Here is a 27,385-nt window from a genome sequence, read left to right as displayed (position 1 = left end):
CTTTTAGTGAGCGGACGCGGAACCTCCGAGGGGCCTGACTGAGGGTCTCCTGGGCCCCTGCATTCTGCCAGGACTCGTATTCTGCTCGATTCTTTACCACGCAAGCAGAAGGAGAGCTGAGAGCTAGCCAGCTGCTAAGAAAGAAACATCACGGAGGCCACGAGCACTTGGGTTCCTCAGAAAAGGGCTCCCTTTCGGAAGTGTTTTATCGACCTGCCTGTTTTCCGGCAACATGACCGCCCCTAGCTGCTGTGGTGTGCCCAGCCGGGCTATTCTGGGGGCCCATGGGGAGGTGGCAGGTACGCGGGGAAACAGCGGCAGCCCAGACAGCAGTGGAAGGGGTTTGGGGGATGGGGAATCACAGTCAGGGAGGTGGCAGGTCCAGGAGGCACGCCAGGCACCCAGGGGTGGCACAGAGGCAGCAGCCCGGCCACGGGGAGGAGCACGGGGGGCCCGGCGGCAAGGCCCAGCACCGGCCCGTAAGGATGCACGTGCACGGAGGGCAAGGTGAGACAGACCCAGGGGAAGGCCGCAGGCCCGGCCACGTCCGCCGCGAGGGGGACGGGTGCCCAGGCACCCTGGGGCTGGCCGTCCGCCGGCCGGCCTACTGCAGCATAGGCATCTGTTATGGTGGGCCTGGCCGCCGCCCCGAGAATGACCGGAGGGGCTGACTGGCTCCTGACCCGGGCGGCGGGGACGTCCGGCTGCGGGCCGCTCACCGGCTCCAGCTGGTCCCCAGCAGAGGACAGGACTCCCTCTGGTCGCGGGCTGGCTGTAGCTGCCGCCGGGACAACGCCCGGGGCTTCGCGCTTGCTCTCCATCTGCCTCAATGCGGATTCAACTCCCACTCTCCTCCTCATGCTCAGGAGCAGGTGAGGGCAGTCTCTCTTAAAGAAGGGGCTCCTGTAGGACTGTAACTGCGGTGCAAAGCATAAAGGGGAGAAGAGCGTCCAAGTCACGACAGAGCTGATCGCCCAGGCCAACAACAGTCGGGGCCCCTCCACGCTCTAACCCGGCGGTCGGGCCCCAGGCCTCTGGGGAGCAGGTCACAGTCTGGACAGGAAGCCGGGCGCTAGCTTTCGCGTCCTCAAGGCTCGCTCACAAGGGACTCCCATGTCACCCTTGGGCAAGGGCTACAAGTGGCCGACTGGGGTCAGCTTCCAAGTCCAAAGAAGGGTCGGGGGGTGGGGGGCTTGGAGTTTGCCCACGGGGCAGGAGACTGGGCGGCTTTCCGAGCAAGCATCGGCCGGCCGCAGGATCATCCCCGGGGCTGGGAGTCCCTGGCTCGAGGCCTCCAGGGGCCTGGCTGAGCTCGGAAGCATGCCCATCCATTCAAGCCTCTGTAGGCTCCCAGGAGGGCTTTGGGGCGAGCACTGCCCCCAGCGGAGCCAGGGGACGTGGCTATTCGCCAAAAGGGGCCTGTCCACCCGCCTCGCTGCAGGCTTAGAGCCGTGGGGGTCCTGTGCGTGCACACACAGCCCCTGGTGACGTGGGGTCTCCGCCCCCACGCAGGGCAGCCGGGTAGGAGGTCCAGCGTGTGCGGAGTGCTATGGAGCCAGGCTGTACAGGCAGCACTCGGTTGGGGGTGTGCAGAACAAGGCCTTCCCTGACATGTGCTGGGAATGACGAGCACGGTAGTTTAGTTGGTGCCCATCCTCTCACAGAGACACCGGAGCCAAAGAAACAAACACAAAGAAACAGGAAAATGGCTGGGGGCTGGGGGCCGGGGCGGGGCGGAAGAAAGAAAGGAAAAAGGGAAAACACCTTTTCTTCCTGGTGAGGAGAGCTCTTGGGATCTACTCTCGGAGCAATTCCCAGTGCCCCCCGCCAGTGTCAGCTCTGGTGAGCATGGGGTGCACCACGTGTGTCCTTGAAGAAAGTATCCCCCCCCCGACACACAGGGCACCATCCCGAGCCCTTTCCCCACCTTCAGTCTCAGTCGCTGTCACCACCGCGCAGAGGGGGACGCGGGCACCGGATTCCCAAGAGGCGGTCCTGGGGGCTCCAGCTCCCACCCCACCCCCGACCTCACGCCCTCCCCCAGAGCCTGGTGGCTGGGCCCCTGGCAGGGGCGGGGGCGTCCCCTGTTATCTTGCTCAGGACACAGAGGGGCGCCCCTCCGGGGAGCAAGTTGGCGAGGCACGGGGATGTGTGGACGTCCTGCCACAGTTTGCTGAACCTGTAGAGGCTGAGCTGCGGGACAAAATCTTCATACAGCCCGTCTCAAACACTTTGTTGGGCCCTCCATCTCCAAAACCTCCTCCTGAAACAGCTTCTCCTTGATGCCTATACACGTGCCATCGTTTTCCCACCAAGTGGATGCAAACTGGCTGCTGTTGACGAGTTTCCACAGCTTCTTGGGAAAGGGCAGGCAGAGCAGATCGCCTTCTCCCGGGGACAGGGCGTCCGGGGTGGTGCGGGGCCTTTCGAACAAAGGCTCTTGGGTCAGGGCCTGGAAACCGTTCTCCTCCAGCAGCAGCCTGCAGCCGGGGTCCCCGGCCGACCCGGGCTGGGCCAGGCTGAGGGGAGGGTCTGCCGGAGGAGCGCTGCGCTGGGAGCCAGCGGTGGCGGAGGCCGGAGCCAGGGCTTCTGGAGGGAAGGGCGGCGGCCCGCTCTCCTCCTTGCTAGCCATCCTGCCTTCTGCAGACCCGAGAGTTCCGCGCAGCTGGCAGCGCCCCTGCATAACATTGCAGTGTGGGACATCACAAAGGGGCTCGGTGACTTGGGGGTGACATCACAACACAGCCTGCTGGTGGCCTGATAAAGGTCCAGCCACACGAGTGACCTGTCAGCTCGCCAACATTCCGGGCACACACGGTCCCTCGCCAGGAAAGGGGACCCTCACCTACGGCTTTCGAGTAACCTGCCAAACACGCGGGGCAAACCCCACACCATCTTTGTGTCCTGCGTCTGTCTCCCGGGGGCCCGGCTGACCCACGCTGACGGGGTGCCTAGAGGAGGTCAGAGGTCATTCTCTGAGCCCCTGGGCCTCGAGAGCCCTGAACAAGAGGCACACTTTCAAGCACCGAGCAAAGGCCGGGACGGGTGTCCACGGTCAAGGGTGCGGGCCACGGGGTCCTTTTAGCGTTGTCACGGCCAGGGCGCCGAGGTCCTCCCCGGAGACCCTCCTAGTTCACCCACGCCGTGGGTCACCGAGGCCACAGGGCCCAGTGCCGCTTAGGTGACGGGTTCGCCAGGTGTCCCACCGCCACCTGGCAGACTGAGGAGGAGGGGGAGGCGGTGGAGGAAGAGGCCTTCTCCTTCCTTGCCTCCCCTCAGCCTGCAGGTGTCCTGCTCCGCACCCCGCCATCGCCTGCCGGGCAGAGTCCGGAGCCCGCCGGGAGGGGCAGGAGCCGCGGGCCTAGCACCGGCTTCCTTTCCTTTCCTTTACCGACTTCTGCAGGGACGCGCGTCCTCGTTCGGGCCCAGGGTTGGAGCTCCACCATCCTCCCTGCGGCTGTGGGGCTGGGAGAATCAGCAAGAGGCGGCCATGCAGAGAAGCCCGTCTAGCACATTTTCCCCCACGGGCAGGGCCACGTCCCCCGAAGCACCCCCTCCCCACCTCAATTCTGGGCGTGGAACTCGATGATCTTCCAGAGATTTCCATGAAGCAGAAATGCCTCCAAGCCCGAGGCTATTTTGTCTGAAATAGAGTCTGTGGCCTTTGGCTCCCCGCAGGGCATCATTCCATCACCCTCAGGTACAAACCACGGGCTGAAATGCCCCGAGTTGAGTGCCCAGTAAAATGCAGACAGCCAGGGCGAGCTAGACAGAAATCACAGGGCAATTTATGCAAACGTAAGCAGCGCTCAGCCGCTGGTGGCACCGGGCAATGCCTCAAGCCCACTACAATGCCCATGGCAGGTTCAGACTGGCTCGGGGCTCGAGAATACTCTCGTAAGGCTTCCAAGCTGTCACAGTGGTGGCAGGGCATTCCCCAGCCACTGGTCGGGTCTCCAGGGTGTCCGCCTTTCCGTCTACACTCTGTATGTTCAGGCTGTACCTGAAGACTCATTACAGATGTTCACCCACCCCCATGCGTCTTGCCGACCAGGGCAACTGGAGGGTGTTTTTATGCTGGCGGAGAGAACTGCAGGGGCCTGGACTACAGCTAAAGTGAGCTGCACACAGTACCATGGAAAAGGAGGACCCATTTTATTGAACAGCTGCAGGAGCAAAAATAGTGGATTGCGCTACATTTGTGACACACCAAGCAGGCAAGGCTTTGCCATCCTGAATGTTCCCGTCTCCCCCAGAGACCGCAGGCTCGTGGGAGCCTGTGCCAGGTGGTCTCGTCTGTGCTGGACAGCAGCTGAGCCCAGTTTCAACATGGCAACGGCTGCCCGTTAAAGCCTTCCCTCTTCTCCTGGGTGAGGATGTCAGGGCTCCTTTTCCCTCCCAGAACAAATGGTGGCTTGTTCTCAGGCAGAAGGCTCTTAGCCCGGAGGGTCGGCTTGCTTCTGCTTTGACGCCTGTCCCCAGCAGCCACTCTTGGAGCCACCGCACTCCTCGTTACACACCCGGGGCCAGCCAGAGGGGTTCTCAGTGGGGGCAGACACAAGGCCTCAGCCCTTAACAAATCCACCATTCCAGTGGCTGTGTCCAGTCTCAGCCACTTTGTCCTGGATTTCTAGTTTCAGGTCGTGCTTGAGAGCTGTCTGACAGCCAGGCTTCCCAGAACGCAGGAAGAGCCCAAGCCGTTTCTTGCCTTTTCTGGCTGTTCTGGAAGTAGCCGGACTGTGTGTGGAGGGTTCCACGGCGGAGATGATGGTGTCCCATGAGCGGTGACCCCCCCCGGGCAGGACGGGTGTGCCAGCAGTTTCTACTTCTGCAACAGAACACGGATGTCTCCAATACGAGCTTGTAGAAAAATACTTTAACAGAGTATACTGTACAGAACTAGGATTTGACACGGTATATTACAATGCTAAAATATTTGTATAAATACTATACAGGCACAGAGTCGCTCCATTAGAAAGGGCTCACCAATGGGGCCATTAACAACTGCTGTCAGCACTGCCCGAAGACAAACTACTCCCACGGCAGGAACACAAACGGTAGCGACGGCGTGGGTGTGCGCGGTGCCACAGAGGCGTACCTACAGTTCCTAGGGACTACGCCACAACAGCAGATGCTAAGCTACGTGGTGAGGCCAGCCTGGTTTAAAAACACATTTTCAAAGAACCCCTTTGATGGGAATTTTAGCACTTTGAAAACCAGTTCCTTCTCTGGCCTCATCAGCCGTCCCTAACAGAGCCAAGCCAGCTCCCGAGGCACCTGCCCAGAGTAGGGGACTGCTTTCTTCTTCTCACACATGCTCCCTCCATCACACCCACAGCACTGACACCCCCCCAGCCCACACTGCGCGTGCCCGTCCCCTGCCATGTGTGCATCCCGTCACGGTGAGTCACTGGTAGGCATTGAGTGCAAACAAGGCATGAGATGGAAGTCCCCGGGACCCCAGCTCCAGCTCGGGGCGGGGGGTAAACAAAGAGGCCGAGGGGGTAGAAGACAGCGTGCGTCCCTGTCCACCTACATTCTGTTCCAGGGAGTGGTGTCTAATCTGGCATTTCAATATTTAATTTGGGAGGCGGGAGGACATATTTCCCAGGGCTCTGGGTGATTACCACCCTGGTCTTCTTCCGAAACATTGGAGCAATTTTAGGAGGTTCTGGAACTGGCGTTTCCTCCATTTCCTCATTATCTTCATGATGGAGGTCGTAGGAAATGTTTCCATATTCTCTCAAAAATGGGAAGATTTCAAGCAGAAACTGACAGAAATCCTTGCGAATACCAAACCACCCTGAAAAAGAAGGATGCACTTTTTCAAACACTGGCCTCTCCTGAATCTCCTGTCACTTTACTTTCCTGAACATGAAGATTTACTCGTACAACGTAATGCTTTGTCCTGATGCCTTAGAAATGAAGATCGAGCAAGGCCTGAATCCTCACTGAGGGCAAGAAGAAAGGCCTGTGGCTCCCTGGCTCTCCAAGTGGGCTTCCCAGACTGGCAGCGACCACACGTAGTGCCGTGACCTTGTCAGAGATCAGAGAGTGGGTGAGGTGGTGGCGTCTGCTGGCACAGGCCTCCTGGGCACTGTGGTGGGGGCTGCAGGGATAGGACCTACTCTAGCAAGTCTTGGACAGATACCTGCGGCATCAAGACTACGTCAGCATCCTCTCGTCTTCCCCACCTGGGATATGCTCACATAGGACAAAGAATGGCAAGAACGTCAACCAAAAAAGGGACTTCTGGCGGCATGTGGCAGGCACGTCGGTCCAGGCCGGCAGGCAGCCTGAGCTCACAGGGCCCCCTCAAAGCTACTTCTCCGAGGCCTGCTCTTGCCGTCTGTACCATGGGACCATCAGCTGGCTCTCCCAGGGCACAACCCCCCTATCCCCCAGCTTCCAGAATGGCATGCTCTGGGGCTACCTGCAAAGGAGCTTACAGTCTAGTGAGGAAGGAACCGTTGTCAAAGATCACTTCAAACCTGAATGCGCCATCATGCAGGTGGAGAGAAGAGAGGGCAAGCAGGGCACCACTGACAAGCCACAGTGAGGTCAGGAATGTCACTGGGGAGAGCAAGGAGGACACAGAACCTAAGAGGACTCCCAGGGTTTGGTGGGCGACATGGATTTTTATCTCATCCTTGGGAGCCCCTGGGAAGTGGGGAGCTTGGTCCTCATACTGCAGCAGAGGGGACAGAGCTGAGAGGCTGCCTGTTACAGTCAACCCTACCTCAGACGGCAGAGCGCACCACTGGGGAGGTCATAGTGCAGGGCATGGAGAGCGAGGCTGACAGCACACCCTTCCCTTGGAAGGTTCCAGGCCTTCCTCAGGCGACCTCCTTAACTGGGGCCCTCAGGCTCATCCTTTCATAGCGTGGGGCCACACGCACGCACGCACACACACACAGGGCAAGGGCTTCTGAAGTGTGGAGTACATACAGTGGTTTCCTCCCTTCTGTCCAAATGTGGTTGCCATCAGAGTGATCAAGGAAAGCCAAAGAGGGACAAATATCGGGATGCAAGAGAACGCATTGTGGCCATCCAGTTTGTGAACCAACAGGATCTAAGGAAAGAGAAATAGTTGAGGTTCTATTGATAAAGCACCCAAGGACGGACAATGTCTGAGGCCCATCCACCCTTCCCTTGTCGGGTCTCATAAAGGGGAAGGTCCACTCCACAGGAGACTAGAGAAACCCTCCATTCTGGGGGAAGCACGAGATAAACTTATCCCTCTTCAGGACGATGCAAAATCTGTCCAGTTGGGAAGTTTCCAACACCAGGATTGTGATGGGAAGCCCCTGCTGGTGTTTGTTCTAAAGGGTCAACAGTGCCCAGTCTCTAATTCTGCACGGAACTCAAATACGAAAAACCACCAACTGCCTCTTCCCAGATGTGGACACATCAACACGCTGATGCGCATCCTGGCTACGGAGACTCACTTCTCACTCCCGGAAAGAAAGGGTGCTCTAATTCTACCATCACCCTCTCCCTCCTGCCACTCTCCACCGTGCTTTCCAGGCACCAGGAGGGCCGGCCCAGGGAAGGGTGGGGTTCAGGGCCCGAAGCGTTCTGTTGTTGAAAGCTTACCTCGAAAGTAAGGAGAGGCACGACGATGGTCATCCAGCTCAGTGCCATCGTTATGTGTGTCCTTCGCTGTTCTGCGATCACATCCATGGAACGCAGGAACAAGACAGACCACACAATGTAATAGAGGACCACCAGGCACAGAAAGGACATGAGAATCCACAGGGGGACACACACGACCTGAGGGAAGGAGAGAATGTAGTCTGTAGGATTTGTCCAGCACCTGAAGGCAGGCAGAGCCAGCCCCTTGGTGCACATCTGCGGCTGAGACAGTGCCGACGGCAATGGGGACAGCTGCCCCGCAGCCCGCAGCCGGCGACCGCGCTGAGGATGGCCTGGGGCTGCGGCCTGCTCCGGGACACACTCTCCGCGGGGCACTCTCGGGGTGGAGAGCCCAGCAGCTGCCCTAAGACAGGACCTCATTCAGCCCACACCTGGCTCTGCCCCGAGGGAAGCAGGGCGGCCTGCCCTGTGCCCCGCACGCACGCCCCCCTTCCCGACACCCCGTCTTCACAGCTGTTTGCCCACCCCACCTGAGGCCGCCCTCTGCTCACACGCGCACGGTCGCCGAGAGGCCTCTGCCGCCCAGTCCCTGCCACCTCGCCCAGACGGCTTCCCCACCTACTGCCGTCGCACCTGAGACCCCTTGCTTCACAACCCCATGGGAGCCCGCATGTGCTCTTTCTCCCTCCCGCCCTGCCCCTTGGATCCGTCTGGCACCCTCTGCCTCGCTCTCCAATGGTACACTGTTTTCTCTTGGTGTGAGGCTCTACGACTTTTCACACATGCACGTGCAGAGCTGTGTATCCCTGGGCAGGACACAGGCCTCCCTCGTGCGGTCCTTCACGGTGTCGTACCCTCGCCCCACCCCCAGCGCCTGGCACCCACTGACCCAGTCCCTCTCGCCGCGCTTGGGTCGTTTCACGAGCGCCGCACAGCGCGGCCTCCTGAGACTGCCCTCTCCCATCCACAGAAGGTCCGTGAGCTCCTCTCCCTCGCTGCACGGAATGACAGGCTGTTTCTGTGTACTGCCCAGTGGCGTTCCAGAGGACGGACGCACCACTGCCTTGCGTCCAGCCCCCATGGAAGGAAATCTGGGTGCTTGCCCGCTTTGGGCTGTCTCAAATAAAGCCGCTACCAACACGCGGGTCTGGGCTTTTGTGTGGCCGTGCGGTGTCATTCCACGAAGGGATATACCCCGGGTTGGCACCGCTAAATCGTATGTTAGCTCCATGCTCCACTTTCTGTGAAATGGCCACACTGCTTCTCTGAGCGTGCCTACAGCTCAGCAGCAGCAGCAGTGACGTGCATGTGTCCCCATCCCTCCCCACCCACCCCTGCGCTCTGCGGCGTGTTTTAGCTCTGCCCTTCTGATGAGTGCATGGTGGGACCTCCTCCTGACCTTGATTTGCTTTTTCCTACTGGGTAATGATGTCCTGTCCCTGTGCTTATTTGCCATATGCATATCCTCTTTGTGAATTGTCTTTTCAAGCCTTTTGTCAATTTTAAAATTAGGTTGTTTGGTTTTTGAGTCTTGAGAGTTTAGATGTTTTAGATACAAGTCCTCGGTTGGACATGTGCTTTGCGAATATTTTCTCTTGCTCTGTGGCCTGTCTTTTCATTCATTTCAATTCTGAGCTTCTTGTATGGACCTTGTTGTTAGTGCCACTTGTAGGGACTCCTCATCTAACCCCAGGTTCCCAAAGATCTTCTATGATTTCTTCAGACAGTTCTTTGGTTTTCCTTTTGTTTGTAGACCTATGACTTGAGTTGGTGTGTGATTTTTAATCCTCTCGAGTAGCCTGGAGTTCCTGATGGCAGGTTCTGCTGTCAAGTCTACGGGGGTCTCCTCCCCGTGCCCCTCCTCATTTAGCCATGCTCACTTAGCCCCTCATCCCTGCCCATAGGTGGAATGCTAGCCATCATAGCGGCCTCCCTGCGTCCTTCCTGATCACTGCAAGAAGCACGCCATTAGACTATTCCATCTGCTGGGACCTGCCCGGGCCTGGGGCTGGAAAAATCTCCCCGCTTACCTACAGAAAACATTCACAATTCCTCATCTTTTTTTTCTGATTGCACCTTATACTAAAATGTTGGTCTTATTCAATTCGTTTTCTCTACATCACAAAAGAAAATCCTGAACCCAATTACCATTCTCCAGATACACCACCCTAAAGATGGAGGACAGGTACCTGAACATTTTGTATTATGACTGTTTTATCAAAGACTTTGGGCAGAGGTGATCAGTTCCGCCTTCATTCATTATGGAGTTGACTATGTTCCCTTGTTTTCTTCCCTGTCAACAAATGAATATTTTCTTTTTTTGCTATACTTGGTACTTTTTTTTAAAGGTAAACAATGTTCATAACAGAAAATGTCTTATATGCAAAAGTATACATCAAGCAGCGGGGGGAGGAACCCTAAACCCCAGCACGACCTCACCTCCCAGAGGCCACGAGCCTCCCACGTCGGTTCTCACCTGCCTTCTAGACATTCATAGCGGGAAGTCCAAGTCCTACTGGCTTCTCTATTTGTAGCTTGCCATGTACACATAATGACATGTGTACGTACCTATACCCACCCCTGCCCCCCACCCTTCTATCCACCTACGGAGTCAGTTCCAACCAAACACCCAGGAACTGAAGCCACAGGTTCTAAGCAGGACTTAGGCCTCGCTCCGGCAGGACTGTACACTGGCACAACTTTTTTGAAAAGCAAGTTGGCAGTGCAGTCTGTCTTTCAAAATCTCAAAAAGTTCCCACCCTCTGGCCCAGTAGTATTGTCTCTGGAGTCATTCCTAAGAAAACAATGAAAAAATCAGGCAAAGATTTTTTAGGCACAAAAATATATGTTACATCATGATTTATCATCACACTGGTATCAACTTCAATACTCGAAGGGGATGGTTTGGTAAATGCATTGAAGGATATTGCTATCAATTAAACTTTTAAAATTATGTTTATAAAGACCTTTTATTGCCAGGGGAAAATGCTCATGACGTGTTAGGATGAGAGAGCAGCACACAAAACCATGTGCACAGCGCGGGCTCAGCTACCTTCACGAAGCAGTCACGTCTGGCACAGGAAACCCCGAACACTAGCCATGCTCTCTCCCAGTGGGTTACGGGTGATTATCATCCTCTTACCTAAGCTTGCCTGTCTTTTCCAAGTTTTCCACAATGAACACAAATTACTTTTATAATTAAAAAAAGAAAAGTTTATTTAAGGATTTAAAAAGTTACATACAAGCCAGGGCCAGTGGATGATCTTGTCCAGTCTTAAGGCAATGAATATAAACTGCAGGATGTTGACCGAACACAGTATTTCTAACTAAAAATGAAGAGAAGAATCAGTTAAACAAAGTAAAAGTTGTATTCAATACTGCAATTATTTGGTTAATACACTAAAAGGCAATGCAAATTATAACATGGTGAAAGTTTTATGAAGTTATACTGGGACCTCCTGAGTTTCCAGGGGAACGAAGCAGCACAGTGGCAAGAAAGCTGCCCACAGTCCCCTGCCCCGTCCCCTCTACTTAGCGGCTGCCCCGCCCTTCCTTATACTCTACCAGACAATAACCTTGTTTCCAGACTCACCTGGTAGAGGCAATCCATGGCAGACACCGCAAGTGCCCTTCCTGCTCCTACCCGCAGACCTCTCTATTCCATACCTGCACTGCCTTCTCGTACCCCAGGTTCAGCTCTGCATCCCACCCCTTCCTTTCTGGCTCCTTGGGGACCTGGTCACATCAGGACATCAATTTCAGATTCTTTATTGCACCTCTAACCCTGCCTGTTCCACTGATCCCTCCCAGAAGCACAGAAACAAGTTCAACTCATGCCCATTAAACACAAAAGAACCCCACAACCAAATGAGCCCATCCTTCCGTGGAGCCAGTATCCCCTCCCAGCCCTAGCACTTTGTTACCATCAAGCTTCGTGAGACAGCGTGCACGTGCCAGCCCCTGCAGCCTCCCCTGCCATTCTGAGCTCCCAGCCCCGCGATCCAGCCTCCAGCCCTGCGATCCAGCCTCCAGCCCTACGATCCAGCCTCCAGCCCCGACCACTGGCCACTGCTCTGTCAGGGGCGTCAGTAACTTCTACGGCATCAGACCACCTAAGTCCGAGCGTCCTATGGAGTGTCTGTGCGGCATCTCTTTCCGGGAGCCCAGCATAGTCTCGCCCTCCTCCTGGTGCTCTTGCAGCTCCTTTTTTTTTTTTTAAAGATTTTATTTATTTATTCGACAGAGATAGAGACAGCCAGCGAGAGAGGGAACACAAGCAGGGGGAGTGGGAGAGGAAGAAGCAGGCTCCTAGCAGAGGAGCCTGATGTGGGGCTCAATCCCAGAACACCGGGATCACGCCCTGGGCCAAAGGCAGACGCTTAACCGCTGTGCCACCCAGGCGCCCCTTGCAGCTCCTTTTCAGTTTCCTCCTCTCCTTGAACCCCGATGCCCCCCAGAGCCTTCAACTTGGTCTCCTGTCCCCACTAGAGAGACACGGACACAGACACGCAGGCTTTCACTCGCTCACCCTGCTGTCCCCAGCCCCGGCTTGCGTGATCTCCCGCTGGCTGCTTCACCCACCTCTGTCTCTGACCTAGCCTTCCTGCTCTGGCTCAGACGCAGCTCTCCTGGAGGTGCCTGGGCCAGAGCCAGTCCCAGACTGAGTCCTTTACCGCCTCACACCTTTACCCTGACCCCTCCCTTCCAGAGCCTCCCGCCTTGCTGTAAGGCACGGCGCGGTGACCCAATGACCCAAGCCACACCACCAGCAAGCACCCTAGGCTGCTTTTCCTGCTCTTGCATGCTCAGTCACCACGTCCTGTCCTCTCTACCACCCCGATGACCACTGCCTCATCAGGCCTTTCTCCTCACCAGCCACCCCCCAATGCTTCCAATAGCCCCCTGACTAGGCTCCCAGCCTCCAGTCTGGAAGGCTCTCTGCTCCCAAATACCCCCAGGGCCATCTTTCTTCTGGCCGTGGCACTCACTGCTCTTCAATGGCTTGCCACTGCCTACAAAACGAAAATCACAGGAAGCCGTCTGATCTGGCCCAGAGCTTCCCCAAAGTTCTCCATTCACAGGGCATTTAGTGAGAGAGCAATTCTTTTCTAGGCCTCTGGGCTGAAAGAGATCCTTAACAGTTCCACTGGGTTAAGTAATCAGATCTAAATGTATGAAGTATTTATGTCCTAAGTAGCCACTTAAAAAAAAAACCTCCTATAAATCAAAAGAAAAATATGATTTTTATTTCATTCCTAAATAAACACAACGAATTCCTATGAGGATGTGTGTGCCTGTCGGGTGCTGCACCATTTCTTAAGACACTACCACCCTCATTGGCTGTTCTCCAGAGTTCTGCACGGCACTACCTTCTCCTCACAGCAACTGCTGTGGTATCATCTGGTATCATCAAAACTAATGTAGGATGATCTAATGATAAACCTGTAAACTACTTGGAGGTATCCTCGCAGCTAGTTATCATTGCTTTTCCCTCAAAAATGTCCAATATCCCATGGTGCCCTGGGAGTTCACTATGGTGCCCTGGGGCAGATCAGCGTGTGCTCTGAGGACTGAGGATCTGGCCCCTACTCAGCCCTGTTCCTCTCTACAGCCTTCCTTTCCCCCAACTCCCACCGCTCTCTCCTTTCCACTTCAGGCTCCAGGCAATTCTTCTTTCATTGTGGTAAAATACACACAACGGAAAAACTTACTGTCTTAACCACGCTGAGCTATACAGCCCAGCGGCACTAAGCACATTCACACTGTTGTGCGACTCTCACCGACATCCACCTCCAGGAGTCTCTCTGCATCTTGCAAAACCGCACTCCAGTCACACTGGAGTCACCAGAGTTCACTCAGTGTGACAGATTTTCTCCTGCCTCTATGACTTCGTATGTGTGAGTCCCTCCGCCTCAAAAATACCATCCCCTTCCCCACCTGCACTGGGGGCCCTGGCAAACCCCACTCTTCCTTCATGTCTCTGTGCAAGCCTATCCCCAGTCACCCCCTAGCAAATGTAGTACTCCTCCTCCTGGGACACAAACACGAAGAGGCACTCAACTCCTGACATGGCGTTTCTTCCTCTAGGTAGGAGCACCCAGTGTGACTCCATGAATGTCCTATTTTTCGTACTCTGCATCAGGAAAATACGGCTTCATGCCCGATGCAGTGCTAGCTCTTGTACTTTTATTTTCTAAGAAACAAAGTGCCAAATTTTTACACGTATCTTAAACTTCCTCCTCAGTCCCTATCCAACTACATTTAGATGGCTCTCTCAGTGCTTTTTGACCTGGGCGAGACACGGCCCCTGCCCCAGGAAGAGGCTAGGAACGGTGCAGGGTGCCCCTGGGTCTCACACACACTTGTGGGGAGAGCCTCTCCACCGGCATCTAGTGGGCAGAGGTCAGGCAGAAGCTCCCTGCAACGCATAAGACAGTCCTGTTCAACAAAACATTTCCCATCCAAAAGGCCAATGGCACATGTCCCCCCATCCCCCGACCAAGAAACACTGAGCCAAATAGGGAATTATCTGGAAGGTGTGATCTCAGTGATTCAGTTTAATGTAAGCTTTTGCAAATGATTTTTAAAGCTCGGTTTTGCTTCATCTGCTCAGGTAATAGAGAAAACATGCAAAGCAACAGGGGCATAAAGGAGAACAGTGAGGATGACTGGGTGGAAATGGTGCCTTTAACCAGCACAGAGTACAGATTTAGGCGATGCTGGAAAAGGAGTCTGGAGCTGGCATCAAAATCTGAGTTCAAGCATGTGAATTCAGGAGGCGACAGCACAAAAGTGGCAGCAGAGACAGAAGTGTAAGCAAGATCATCCGCATTGTGGGTCACAAGTACACACGGAGAGGACAGAAAGCGCCCAAGCCTAGAATCCTGAGCCGCAACAATGGAGCCAAAGCAGAGGGGCGTCTAGTCAAAGGCCCAGGAGTGGCAGGAGCCACAGTGTGGCTGGTGGCCAGAAAAAAAGGACTGGAAGGGCCCAGTGGATCTGGCCAGTGTCTGGGGAGTGTGGGGCTGAGCGGGGAGCCCGAGGTCAGAAGGGCTCTGTTGGAGGGAGCCTTTCTGTGAAGGAGAAGAAAGGCAAAAGAGGCAAACAGAGGACTAAAAAGCCTTTGCTGCTGTTGTTTTGTTTTCTCTTTCAGATGAGAGAGCCCAAAGTTACCAGACAGAGTGTAGATGAACTCAGGAGCAAATGCTCAGAGGAACCAGAAGGGGCGAGGGTCTACCTGCAGCAGGGAGGGGCACTGGGCAGAGGCCAGAGGCCGCACAGGTACCAGGCTGCTTGGGGGTAAGATGCTTTCAGACATCTTTTTCCTAATTGTACTCCCTCATGAAGTGCTTGTCCCGCTGGCAAGCAGCCAGAGGGGCCTTGCGGAGAAGCGGCTGGGTTGTGGAAGGCTGGGGGAAGTGCAGGGAGGGGAGAGTGGGCCCTCAGAGGGCTCTCCCTTCACGGTCACTGCAGCGGACCAGCCACACCCTGCTGTTCCCGGTGCAGACCCAGCTGGGTTCCCAAGAGCCTTGCTCCCTCACCCACCCTCTCTACGGGAGCCTTCCAGCCCCACGGCCACGCTCCTTCCTCTGCCTGTTACTCACCCAGCTCAAAACAAAGTCTCCCTCGCATCTAGTTCTCCACTCGCCCCATCTGTAGAGGGCTTTGAGCCCTCAGCTTCTGCGCCGTTCGGTGTGCAGGCTCTGGAGTCGGGCCGACTGGCGTGGGATTCTGGCCCCAGCCCTGCCCTTAACAAGCGGCCAGGAACAAACCCCCCTCCCTGATCACAGAGCAGGGGCGACAGCTGCGTCTGCTTCACGGGTTGTTGTGCCTCTTTTCTAAGACACTACCAGCCCCGGGCCTGGCGCACAGTAAGTGCACGATAAACGTGACCTGCGATCATTTTCGATACTACTATTAGTATTGCTCACATGGCTTTTTTATTCAGCTGTGTCTCCCCTATGTCGGGGCACAAAGGGCTTGACGCGAGGTGGAGAGCCGCTGAAGGGCTAGACCCCGGGGTCTGCGGTGGCGTGGCGTGGCGCTCGCTCTGAGGTATCCATTTGCCTGGGCTACACGGGGACCGCTTACTCAATCAGGCATGAGTCTAGGTATTGCTGTGAAAGGACTGCCTTTCAGTACAGAAGACTATCCTCGATCCTGTGGGAGGTTTCAATGAATGAGTTAGAGGCCCTGAGGTGTCCTGGAGAGGAAGAAATTGTGTCTCAAGATGGCAGGTTCAACTCGGGCTGCATCTTCAGCCTTCCAGTGACTTGTCAGCCCCACAAACGCGTGAGCCAGCTCCTTAGAATTATTCAATCGCGCTCCCCTTCCCTCTCTTCCTTCCTCCCTCACTTCCTCCTTTCCCCGCCTTTCCTATTGGCTCTGCTTCTCAGGAGAAGCCTGACCAGCACAGGTACAGGTGGCTAGGGAAAGTCTTGGAGCTGGATGGAGCCTGAAGGCCTGGGTGAAAAGCCTGCGTTCTAAGTCAAGAAAGAAAACCATGATTTTTTTCATCAGCTTTTGTGTCCTTACTTACCATAATCTAGAGTTAATGACTAATCTCTTCCTAACAAAGGGCAAGAAATCTATATTACGATAATGGACCAAAAGATTTTACTTTTTAAAACATTCTAAATTAGATATATGAAATCTCACCTCCAGTGACCTGTCATGTCGAAAGCCCCAAACACAAGCGGCAACGGACACCGGGGAGACAAAGAACAGCGGCATGAAGACCAGAAGCCAGAAATGGCTTCCTCTTTCAATCCTATCACAGACCAGAACTTCAAACATCAACAGGAGCAAGTGGATGCCCACTGCAATTAACATGGCTTTAAACTCCACACACGTTTCTCCTTCTGCTCTAAAAAGGGACATTGGAAGAAGAAGAAGAAAAATACTAAGTTCAGAATCTCCACAACAGGCAGGCAGTCCAAGGGAAAATGCCAACCTATGTTGATACTATGAATGATATTTATGAATTTGACAAAAAGCAGAGGAAGTTAGGTAGAAAACGAACTTAATCGTTAATAGGCAATCTTTCAAATGCCAAAGAACTACTACATGACAATAAATGAACATTACAATCAAACCAAACAAAGTTTTAACTGGGTAATGACATTCTCAGAAGTAACAGCCAGTTATTACTTCCCTGACAGTAAACATTATAAATGCTTTTGTTCATAACTTTAAATTCAGCTACTTCCAAGATCATTCAAGTTGATTGCTTCTACTACTAAAAATGGACAAATATCCCTTAAATCTCATGATCCTCATCTCTCAATGAATTAAAAACCATGTAAATCACATTTCATGCAATACTATAAAAATAACTATGAATGAGTGTGGTTATATTTCAAGAAAATATAGTAACTATTATTAGGTGCTATTTAAAAATGCCAATAAAATTATGAACGTCTTTTTATTTTCCTTTCTATTCCATTAGGATAAATTAACACCTGCAGATGAAAGAGAAGGAAGAGCAGTTAAAACTGTTTTTAAACAAAATCAGGTTAATTAGCTGTTTAAATATCATGCAGGAACTTATCATATTAACAACTGAAAAATAATTAGGCTGCTAATCAGGAAAATGCTTAAAAATGAATGTGGAAGGTATACAGTGTTCCATTCAAAATACAGATACACATTTATGATGTACCTTCTTGATGATAAATACACCTGAGGTTAGGACACAGAGAAAATGAAGCCAGTGGTTACTTCTACAGGACCCAACAACATTCCACTGGATAATGTTAACACTGAATGACCACACCTGCACACTCACTACATTCGACTCTATACCTACAATTCCTTTCCTCGCTCTAAAAATCTTAAATTAAACCAACAGGGCAAAGCTCAAATAGCTTCTCAATATCAATTAGTGGAACCTAAAATGTTTAGTTACTTAACTTTTCATACTTTGAGTCATAAATATTAGATACCTGAAAATATCTCATAAAAAAAGAAAAGATTTGCCAGCAGTACATGTAATCTCAAAAGGGAAAAAGGAAGTCTAAGGACTTTAAAACAGCTACACACAAACGTCTCCCATCTGCCAAGGCTCTCTGCATGACGACTTTAAAGTTCTTAGATATGCATGTGGCAATGTACGTGACATGGGCTAAATCTTATTTTTAAAGTTAATCAAGATTGAAACACCTGCCCTTCTACCACACGAGCAGCTGCATGTGTCCCGCCTGTCCACCGGGCATTCCTTCCCTGCCCGTCTTCCTGGTGAAGGTTGAGAATAGCCCCTCAAGTCCCCTTTTTCCTTTTCCGGAGTGCCAGTCTCTGAGAGGGAGAAGAGACTCTTCGGGTCCCAGTAGCACTAGGCTGCACACCGGAGCTGAGCCAACTCCAGGAACCTGAACGAGCTGAGGCAGCCGAGAAGAAAGGCACAGGGGGGTTGAAGGTAAAGCTTACCCCTTTGCCTGGGCCACAAAGGCTCTGCTCTCCTTCACAGCATCTGGGCCTCATCTTTCCCTGTCTCAGCGACTCACTGTTTCCTGGCCAAGCTACCCTCCCCCACCCCCACCCACAGCGCTAACAATCCTAAAACCCCAGGGCTAGGAGATTGGGACCAGGAGAACCCCAATTCCAGGACTGAACTGGAGACAGATATATCCCTGATGACCAAAGCCAGGCTTCTGGTTTACAGAACTGCTCCTGCAAACATGATAGTTTTATAGTCCCTAGTCTAGCATGGTATAACAGTTCGATATTTTGGATGCATTTTAGATTACACTGGCTTTTGTGGGCTGGCTAGGATCTTAAGTACCCCAAACGACACAACTTTTATTTAAAAACGTATATCAAACCCCTAATTTTTAAAAAACTTAGAACAGAACTCAGTTTCCCTGTATTATAGTTCTTATAAAACCCCAAAAAAGTGAAAAACAAGATATTGCTCCCTCAGGGTAGAGACCAATGGGTTTTATAAAGCAGTATTACCGATATTGGGGATTTCGTGCCCAGACTCCCGTTCCAACTGAGGCTCCAACAATGACCATCAGCTTCCACAGCCATATTGGAGCAAAGACAGCCCAGTAACTCCACTGAATGATGCCATCCAGACGAAGGGCCAGCAGCACAGAGAACAGCAGGAGACAGGCATAGATGAGGAATTTACTAGGAGAAAAGTAAAATGATTAAAGAGACTCACTTTTACAAATATGTGATACTGAAAGGGAAGTCATAACAGCAGTATTTTTGAGCACGTGTGAAGAGTTACTAATTCAACAATCATATACCGAAAGGTTCTATGTAGTAGACACACCATGTTAGGGGATTAGGAAAACATAAAAGAGACTAAAATAAATTCCTTGTTTTCCAGGGCTTCCTGGTAGGAGGGTGGCCACACAGAAACACAGAACTATAATACAGCATGGTGTGTGCTGGAATGGTGCAAGGGTAGAGTGTGACGGGAAACCAGAAGAAGATATCTGGATTCTGTCTGGGGGCACTAGGAAGCAGAGAAGTGATGCCCCCGGAGCTGGTTCCAGAAGATATGTGGAAAGCTGTCAGGCAAGAAGGACTGTGAGATTCGGAAGCATTCCAAGCAGAAGGAACTAGATGTACCAAAACATGGAGACTGAAAAAGGCTGACATGTTTAGGATATGGTTAAGCTTTGTCAGTGGTTAATTATTTGATTCTATTTGTAAAAAAGGTATGGCGTTTTTAATCTGCTGTATTCAGATACAGTAACATTTTGGTACATGTATTATACTTTCTGTGACACACACACACACACAAACACCCACACACACATTTCACATAAAAGGAACTTCCCAAAGAGGATGTCCTTAAAATATTAATGGGAAATTACACTGTTGAGGACTTCTAGTTCCAGCTTTGATGAAGTAAGAGGAATGGGATTTTTCTTCCCACCTTAAACAATAAACTGGACAGAATATATGAAACAAGAGTTTTCAGATACTGGACAACAAAGGCTGTGTCCAGCAAAGGACTGTAATGACAGGAAGGGAAGAAGGAAGGAAAAGAAAGGAGGTAAATTTCATTACTGCTCTGGCTTACTGCCTAGAGGCGGTTCCCAGGATGCAGCAAGAAGGTAGTTAAAGCCCAACCCTACTGACCATTACATGAAATGTAAATGGCTTACCAGTTAAAAGACAAAGATTGTCAGACCGGATTAAAAAGCAGGACAACTATATGCGATCTGTAAGAAACCCACTTCGTCTATCTATAAAATCACAGATTAAAACTAAAAGGACAGAAAAAGTTATACCAAGCAAGCACTAACCAAAAGAAAGCTGGAGTGACATGCTAATATCTGTTTTGGTCTTCTATCGTTGCTCTAACAAATCACCACAAACTTAGCAGATTAAAACAATACAAATTTATTATCTTACAGTTGTATATGTCAGAAGTCCAGACAAGCTTGGATGGTTTTGCTGCTCAGATGCTTATAAGGCTGCAATAAAGATGTCAGTTGGCTGGGCTCTTATCATGGGATTCTGGGAAGAATCTGCTTCCAAGTTCATTCAGGTCGCTGGCAATTTGGTTTCTTGTGGCTATAGCACTGAGATCCCAGTTTCTTCACTGACTGTCAGCTTGGGGCTGGCCCTTGGATCCTAGAGGTCTCTCTCTGATCCCTGCACATAAGCCTTTACATCTAAAAGCCAGCAACAGCATACTGAATCTTTCTCACACTTAGAATTCTTCTGGCTTCTCCTTCTGCCACATTGCTCCTGCTTCCAATGAAAGTTCTCTGCCTAAGAGCTCATGTGATTGGGTCTACCTGGATAATCCAGGATACTATTCCTATTACGTCCATAACTGTGGTAGGCAGACTTCTAAAGATGTTCCCCCAAATTCCTGTCCCCTGGTTATTCAATCAAACACTAATCTAGGTGCTACCATGAAAGGACTTTGTAGACGGAGTTAAGGTTACTAATCAGGTGACCTTAAAATAGGGAGAGTATCCCAGATTTTCCAGGTGAGCCCAATGTAATCATATGAATCCCTAAAAGCAGAAAAAGGAGGCCTATGAGTGAGTCAGAGAGATATAGCAGAGGAGGAGAGATGGGGCAGAAGGGGAAGTCAGAAAAATTCTAAACATTAGAAGGATTCAACTTACCTTTGCTCGGTTTGAAGATGGAGCAAAGGAGTCATGAGCCAAGGAATGCAGGCAGATTCTAGAAGTTGAGGATGATTCCTGCTGACAGCCAGCAAGAAAAATGGGGTCTCAGGCCTACAACTGCAAGGAACTAAATTCTGACAACAACCCAGAAGAGTCTGGAAACAGATTAAGCCCCAGAGCCCCAGAAAGGAATGCAGCCCTGCCCACACCTTGATTTTGGCCTTGTGAGACTCTAAACAGAAAATCCAACTTAGCCCTGGTATACTTGTACTTCTGACCCACAGAAATGTGATATAATAAGTTCTGTGTAGCTTTAAGACACTAAATCTGTGGTAATTTGTCATGGAAACGACAGAAACTAGTACTATAACCTTAGATACTTTTGCAAAGTCTCCCTTACCACGTAACAGAACAGTCAGAGGTTCCAGGGCTTAGGGCCTGGATATCTTTGGGGGGCCACTCTGCCTGCCACAATATAAGACAAGGTACGTTTTTGAACAAGAAATATTACCAGGGACAAATAGGGGCAGTTCATAATGATAAAGAGGTCAATTTGTCGAAGAAGATCTAACAACTGTATGTATTTGTGTACCTAATGACAAAGCTTCACAATACATGTAGAAAATAAGGAAAAATGGAAAAATCCATAATTACTATTGAAAATTAACACTTCTCTCTCAATAACGGATAGAATGCATTGAAATTACTAAGGAAACACAAGATTGTAATAACTCTTTATCAACCAACATGACCTAATTGATATTGATAAAGCACTCCTCCTACAACAGCAGAATATAAATTCCTTCCAAATGCACATGGAACATTCACCAAGACAGACTGAAATCTGGGTCATAAAATAAGACTCAGCAACTTTAGGATCAAAATCATACAAAGTAAATCTCTATACACAACGAAACTAAAAATCAACAACAGAAAGATATCTGGAAAATTCTCAAAATGCTTGCAAATTAAACAACATTATTCTAAATAATCCATAGGCAAAAGAAAAAAACACAAGGAGAATTTGAAAAATTCCAGACTAAATGAAAATGGAAACACAGCTTACTAAAATTTGTGAGCTCCAGCTAAAGCAGTACCTAAGGGAACTTTATAGCATCAAATGCTTTTGATGACATGATACTCTATATGGAAAACCCAAAGGAATCCACTCCCAAACTATTAGAAGTTATAGAACAATTCAGTAAGGTGGCAGGATACAAAATCAATGCCCAGAAATCAGTTGCATTTCTATACACGAATAACGAGACTGAAGAAAGAGAAATTAGGGAATCCATCCCATTTACAATAACACCAAAAACCATGCGTTACCTTGGAATTAACTTAACCAGAGACGTAAAGGACCTATATGCTAGAAACTATAGATCACTTTTGAAAGATATTGAGGAAGACATAAAAAGATGGAAAAATATTCCATGCTCATGGATTGGAAGAATTAACATAGTTAAAATGTCCATACTACCCAGAGCAATCTACACTTTCAATGCTATCCCGATCAAAATACCGAGGACATTTTTCAAAGAACTGGAACAAATAGTCCTTAAATTTGTATGGAACCAGAAAAGGCCCCGAATCTCCAAGGAACTGTTGAAAAGGAAAAACAAAGCTGGGGGCATCACAATGCCGGATTTCGAGCTGTACTACAAAGCTGTGATCACAAAGACAGCATGGTACTGGCACAAAAACAGACACATCGACCAATGGAACAGAATAGAGAACCCAGAAATGGACCCTCGGCTCTTTGGGCAACTAATCTTTGATAAAGCAGGAAAAAACATCCGGTGGAAAAAAGACAGTCTCTTCAATAAATGGTGCTGGGAAAATTGGACAGCTACATGCAAAAGAATGAAACTTGACCACTCTCTCACACCATACACAAAAATAAACTCCAAATGGATGAAAGACCTCAATGTGAGACAGGAATCCATCAAAATTCTAGAGGAGAACATAGGCAACAACTTCTATGACATCGGCCAGAGCAACCTTTTTCACGACACATCTCCAAAGGCAAGAGAAATAAAAGATAAAATGAACTTATGGGACTTTATCAGGATAAAGAGCTTCTGCACAGCCAAGGAAACAGTCAAAAAAACTAAGAGACAGCCCACGGAATGGGAGAATATATTTGCAAAGGACACCACAGATAAAGGACTGGTATCCAAGATCTACAAAGAACTTCTCAAACTCAATACACGAGAAACAAATAAACAAATCATAAAATGGGCAGAAGATATGAACAGACACTTTTCCAATGAAGACATACAAATGGCTAACAGACACATGAAAAAATGTTCAAAATCATTAGCCATCAGGGAAATTCAAATCAAAACCACACTGAGATACCACCTTACGCCAGTTAGAATGGCAAAGATAGACAAGGCAAGAAACAACAATTGTTGGAGAGGATGTGGAGAAAGGGGATCCCTCCTACATTGTTGGTGGGAATGCAAGTTGGTACAGCCACTCTGGAAAACAGTGTGGAGGTCCCTTAAAAAGTTAAAAATTGAACTACCCTATGACCCAGCCATTGCACTACTGGGTGTTTACCCCAAAGATACAGACGTAGTAAAGAGAAGGGCCATATGCACCCCAATGTTCATAGCTGCATTGTCCACAATAGCCAAATCATGGAAGGAGCCGAGATGCCCTTCAACAGATGACTGGATTAAGAAGCTGTGGTCCATATATACAATGGAATATTACTCAGCTATCAGAAAGAACGAATTCTCAACATTTGCTGCAACATGGACGGCACTGGAGGAGATAATGCTAAGTGAAATAAGTCAAGCAGAGAAAGACAATTATCATATGATTTCTCTCATCTATGGAACATAAGAACTAGGATGATCGGTAGGGGAAGAAAGGGATAAAGAAAAGGGGGGTAATCAGAAGGGGGAATGAAACATGAGAGACTATGGACTATGAGAAACAAACTGAAGACTTCAGAGGGGAGGGGGTGGGGGAATGGGATAGACTGGTGATGGGTAGTAAGGAGGGCACGTATTGCATGGTGCACTGGGTGTTATACGCAACTAATGGCATCAAACTTTACATCGGAATCTGGGGATGTACTGTATGGTGATTAACATAATATAATAAAATAAAAAAAAAAGAAAAGATCTAAAGTCAATGATCTAAGATGCACTTTAAGAAACTAGGAAGAGGGGCGCCTGGGTGGCCCAGCTGGTTGGGCATCGGCCTTTGGCTCAGGTCATGATTCCAGGGTCCTGGAATTGAGACCCATGTCGGGATCCCTGCTCAGTGGGGAGTCAGCTTCTGCCTCTCCCTCTGCCCCTTCCCCTGCTTGTGCGCTCTCTCACTCCCTCTCTCTCAAATAAATAAATAAAATCTAAAAAAAAAAAAAAAAAGAAACTAGGAAGAGAAGGAAATTTTAAAAAGTAAGTGGAAGGAAGGAAATGATAAATGTAAGTGCAGGAAAAAAAATCAATGAAACTAAAACCTGGTTCTTTGAAAAGATAAAGAAAAATAGTAAACCTATAGCCAGAGTAATCAGAAAAAAATAGTAGACAAAAATCACCAATATCAGCAACATGAAAGCAGGGACATTACTACAAACCCTACAAACATCACAGGGATATTATGAACAACTTTATGCAAGTAAATTTCTTGAAAGAAACATTATTAAAGTTCAGATAAGAAGAAATACTTTCACATTCCTATATCTATTAAATAAATTAAAATTGTAGTTAAAATCTTTCTAACGAAGAAAAGGTCAGGCTCTGAAAAAAATCTATATCAAATACATAAAGAAGAAATAGTAGCAACTTTGTACAAATTCTTACAGAAAAAGATGGGAGGGTGATATTTTCCAATTTATTTTATGAGGCCAGCATTACTCTGATACCAAAACCTAACCAAGAAAGAAAACTATAAACCAATACCCTTCATGAACACAGATGCAAAAACCCTTTAAAAATTATCAAATTGAATCCAGCAATATATAAAATGGATACTACAGTACGACCAAGTGTGGGTTAGTCAAGATTGCACGCTTGGCTTAACATGTGAAACCAATAATGTAATTCACTGTATTAATAGAATGGAAAAAAAAAACATGACTATCTCAACAGTTTCAGAAAAAACATTTGACATAATTCACTACCCATTCAAGATAAAAGCTCTAAACAAATTCAGAATAGAAGGGTATCTATGAAAATAATGTTTAATGATGCAAGACTAAAATACTTTCCCTATAGAAACAAGGCAAGTACCTCCACTTCAATACATCTATTCAACGTTGTACTGGAGGTCCTAGCCGTAACAGTTAATACAAGAAAAAGAAATAAAAGCAATAAAGAGTTGAAAGGAAGGAGTAAATCTGATTATTTGCAGACAACATGACTGACTATGTAGAAAATCCTAATCTACCCAAAAAAACCACTTCCAAATCAAATAAGTGAATTTAGCAAAATTGCAGGATACAAGGTAAATGTACAAAAAATATTACTATATTTCTTTAAGCTAGCAATGAAAAATTGGACACTGAGATTTTTTTTAAAAAAACTATCATTTATTGCAACTTTCCTATAAATCTAAAACTATTCTAAAATTAAAAGTTCATGAAAAAACTGCCATTTACAAACATCATTAAAATATGAAATACTGAAATAAATGTAACAAAATATGTGCAAGACTTGTACATTGAAACCTACCAAACACTATCGAGAAAAATTAAAGATCTAAATAAACGGAGAGGTGTTTATAGATTAAAAAATTCAATATTGTTAAGATTTACATACTCTGTGTATTAATTTCCTATGGTTGTTATAACAAATTGCCACCAACTTGGTGGCTTAAAATAATAGACATTTATTCTCTTACAGTTTTGGAGGCCAGAGGTCCAAACTAGGTTTCACTATTTTCACTAAGGTGTCAGCAGGGCCCACTCCCTCTGGAGACCTGGGGGAGAATCCATTCCTTGCCTTTTTCAATTTCGGTAACTACATTCCTTGCACTCCTTAGACCCCTTCCTCCATCATCAAAACCAGTAGTGCAGCATCTTTAAATCTTTTTCTTTGCTCACATCACATTGCCTTCTTGTGTTAATAGTACATCCTTCTGCCTCCTTCTTACATGGAAACCCATGATTGATTTAGGACCCACCTAGATAACGCTAGATACTGTCCCCATCTCAAGATCTTTAACTTAATCACATATTTTATGACATAAGCTAATATTCACCTTTTTGCCACAGAAGGTAATATTCACAAGTTCCATGGATTAGGAAGTGGTCATCTTTGACGGCCATTATTTAGCCTACCACATTCATCAAATTATTTAAAGATTCAACATAATCCCAATGAAAATTTCTCTGTAAAAATTGACATAGTGATTCTAAGTTATGTGAAAATGAAAGGACCCATAATGGGCAAAATAACTGTGAGAAAGAATAAAGTTGGAGAATCTATACTACACATTTTCAAGGCTTATTATAAAGTTACAATAATCAAGACAATGTGGTATTAGCATTAGGAGAGACATAGAGAACAGAATAGAATCCAAAAATAGACTCATACATATATGGTCAGTTAATTTTTGACAAAGGCGCCAAGGCAATTCAATGGAGAAAGGATTGTGCTTCAACAAATGGTGCTGAAACAGATGGACAGATGAGGAAAATGCACCTAGACTCTTAACCTCATGGCATACACAAACATTTATGTGAAATTGATCACAGACCTGCATGTAATAGCTCAAACTATAAAACATCTAGAAAACATAGGAGGGAAAAACGCCACCTAGCGTTAGGAAAAGATTTCTTAGATGGGATACAAAACTGGACTTCTTCAAAATTGAAAAGTCTTAATCTCCAAAAAAGACAATTAAAAAAATGAAAACCCAAGCCACAACCGGGAGAACACATTCTGAAAACATATTCTTAAAAAGTACCTGCATCCAGTACACATAAAGGACTTTTACAACTAAAAAATGGCAAAACAATCTAATTTAAAAATGGCCAAAAAAATAAGAACAGACACTCCATCAGAGAAGTTATATAAAAGGCAAATAAGCACATGAAAAGATAATCAATATTTTTGGCATTAATACAATATCAACGCAATAAAACAAGATAAAACGACACACTCACCACAATGGCTAAAATTAAAATGATCAACTTAAACAACTATTGCTAAGGATGTGGAACAAATGGACCCTCACATACTGCCGCTAAGAATGCAAGAAAGTAGAGCCACTTTCGAAAACACCAGGGCAGTTTCTATAAAGTACATACTTAATCTATGGTCCAGCAATCCCATGCCTAGGTATTTACTCAAGAAAATGAGAAGTTTATGTCCACACAAAGACTTGTATTCAAATGTTCAAAGCAGCTTTATTTTTTATAGCCACTGGCACCAACCCAAATGTCCATCAATTGGTGAACAGTTAAACCAATTGTGGTATATCTGTTCAATGGAATACTCATCAGCAGTAAAAAGGAACAAAGTAGGGATGCATGCGACAAGATGCATAAACCTCAAATGCAGTATGCTAAGTAAAATAACTCAAACTGAAAACACAACATACCGTATCACTCCATTTAGATGATGTTTTGGAAAAGACAAAAGTGTAGATACAGAAAATACATCAGTGTAGTTACCAGTGGCTGTGTAGGAGGAAAAAGCTGACTACAAAAGAACAGGAGGGAG

At 48.4% G+C, this 27,385-nt stretch overlaps 2 protein-coding genes across 3 annotated transcripts in view; both read right to left on the bottom strand.

Annotated features, from left to right (window-relative positions):
• Positions 1-269: 269 nt before the first annotated feature.
• HSFX1 (heat shock transcription factor family, X-linked 1) lies at positions 270-2,871 on the bottom strand. Its single transcript, XM_034649057.1, has 2 exons — positions 2,216-2,871; positions 270-1,007 (listed from the first exon to the last, which is right to left on the bottom strand). The coding sequence occupies exons 1-2, from the start codon at positions 2,681-2,683 to the stop codon at positions 270-272; spliced, it is 1,206 nt and encodes a 401-aa protein (XP_034504948.1). The 5' UTR covers positions 2,684-2,871.
• Positions 2,872-4,134: 1,263 nt separating this feature from the next.
• Positions 4,135-27,385, bottom strand: part of TMEM185A (transmembrane protein 185A) — a 35,388-nt gene continuing 12,137 nt past the window's right edge. For both annotated transcript variants that reach the window (XM_034649228.1, XM_034649229.1), the window contains exons 2-7: positions 18,550-18,726; positions 16,255-16,462; positions 10,839-10,922; positions 7,597-7,773; positions 6,949-7,072; positions 4,135-5,803 (exon numbers count right to left, since the gene is read on the bottom strand). In XM_034649228.1, the coding sequence (XP_034505119.1) occupies positions 5,559-5,803; positions 6,949-7,072; positions 7,597-7,773; positions 10,839-10,922; positions 16,255-16,462; positions 18,550-18,726 (1,015 nt within the window). In that variant the 3' untranslated portion in view covers positions 4,135-5,558. The remainder of the gene's footprint in view (positions 5,804-6,948; positions 7,073-7,596; positions 7,774-10,838; positions 10,923-16,254; positions 16,463-18,549; positions 18,727-27,385) is intronic.

The sequence above is a fragment of the Ailuropoda melanoleuca genome, chromosome X, assembly GCF_002007445.2.
Source record: "Ailuropoda melanoleuca isolate Jingjing chromosome X, ASM200744v2, whole genome shotgun sequence".
NCBI classification, from domain to species: domain Eukaryota; kingdom Metazoa; phylum Chordata; class Mammalia; order Carnivora; family Ursidae; genus Ailuropoda; species Ailuropoda melanoleuca.
Note: the sequence above shows the minus strand (reverse complement) of the source record. Positions and strands in the feature narration are given on the sequence as shown.

Coding starts and splice junctions, on each gene's coding strand:
- HSFX1 (XM_034649057.1), bottom strand. CDS start 2,683: ATGCAGGGGCGCTGCCAGCTGCGCGGAACTCTCGGGTCTGCAGAAGGC. Junction 1,008..2,215: donor CAAAGTGTTTGAGACGGGCT/GTATGAAGATTT, acceptor CCGCCGGGTTAG/AGCGTGGAGGGGCCCCGACT.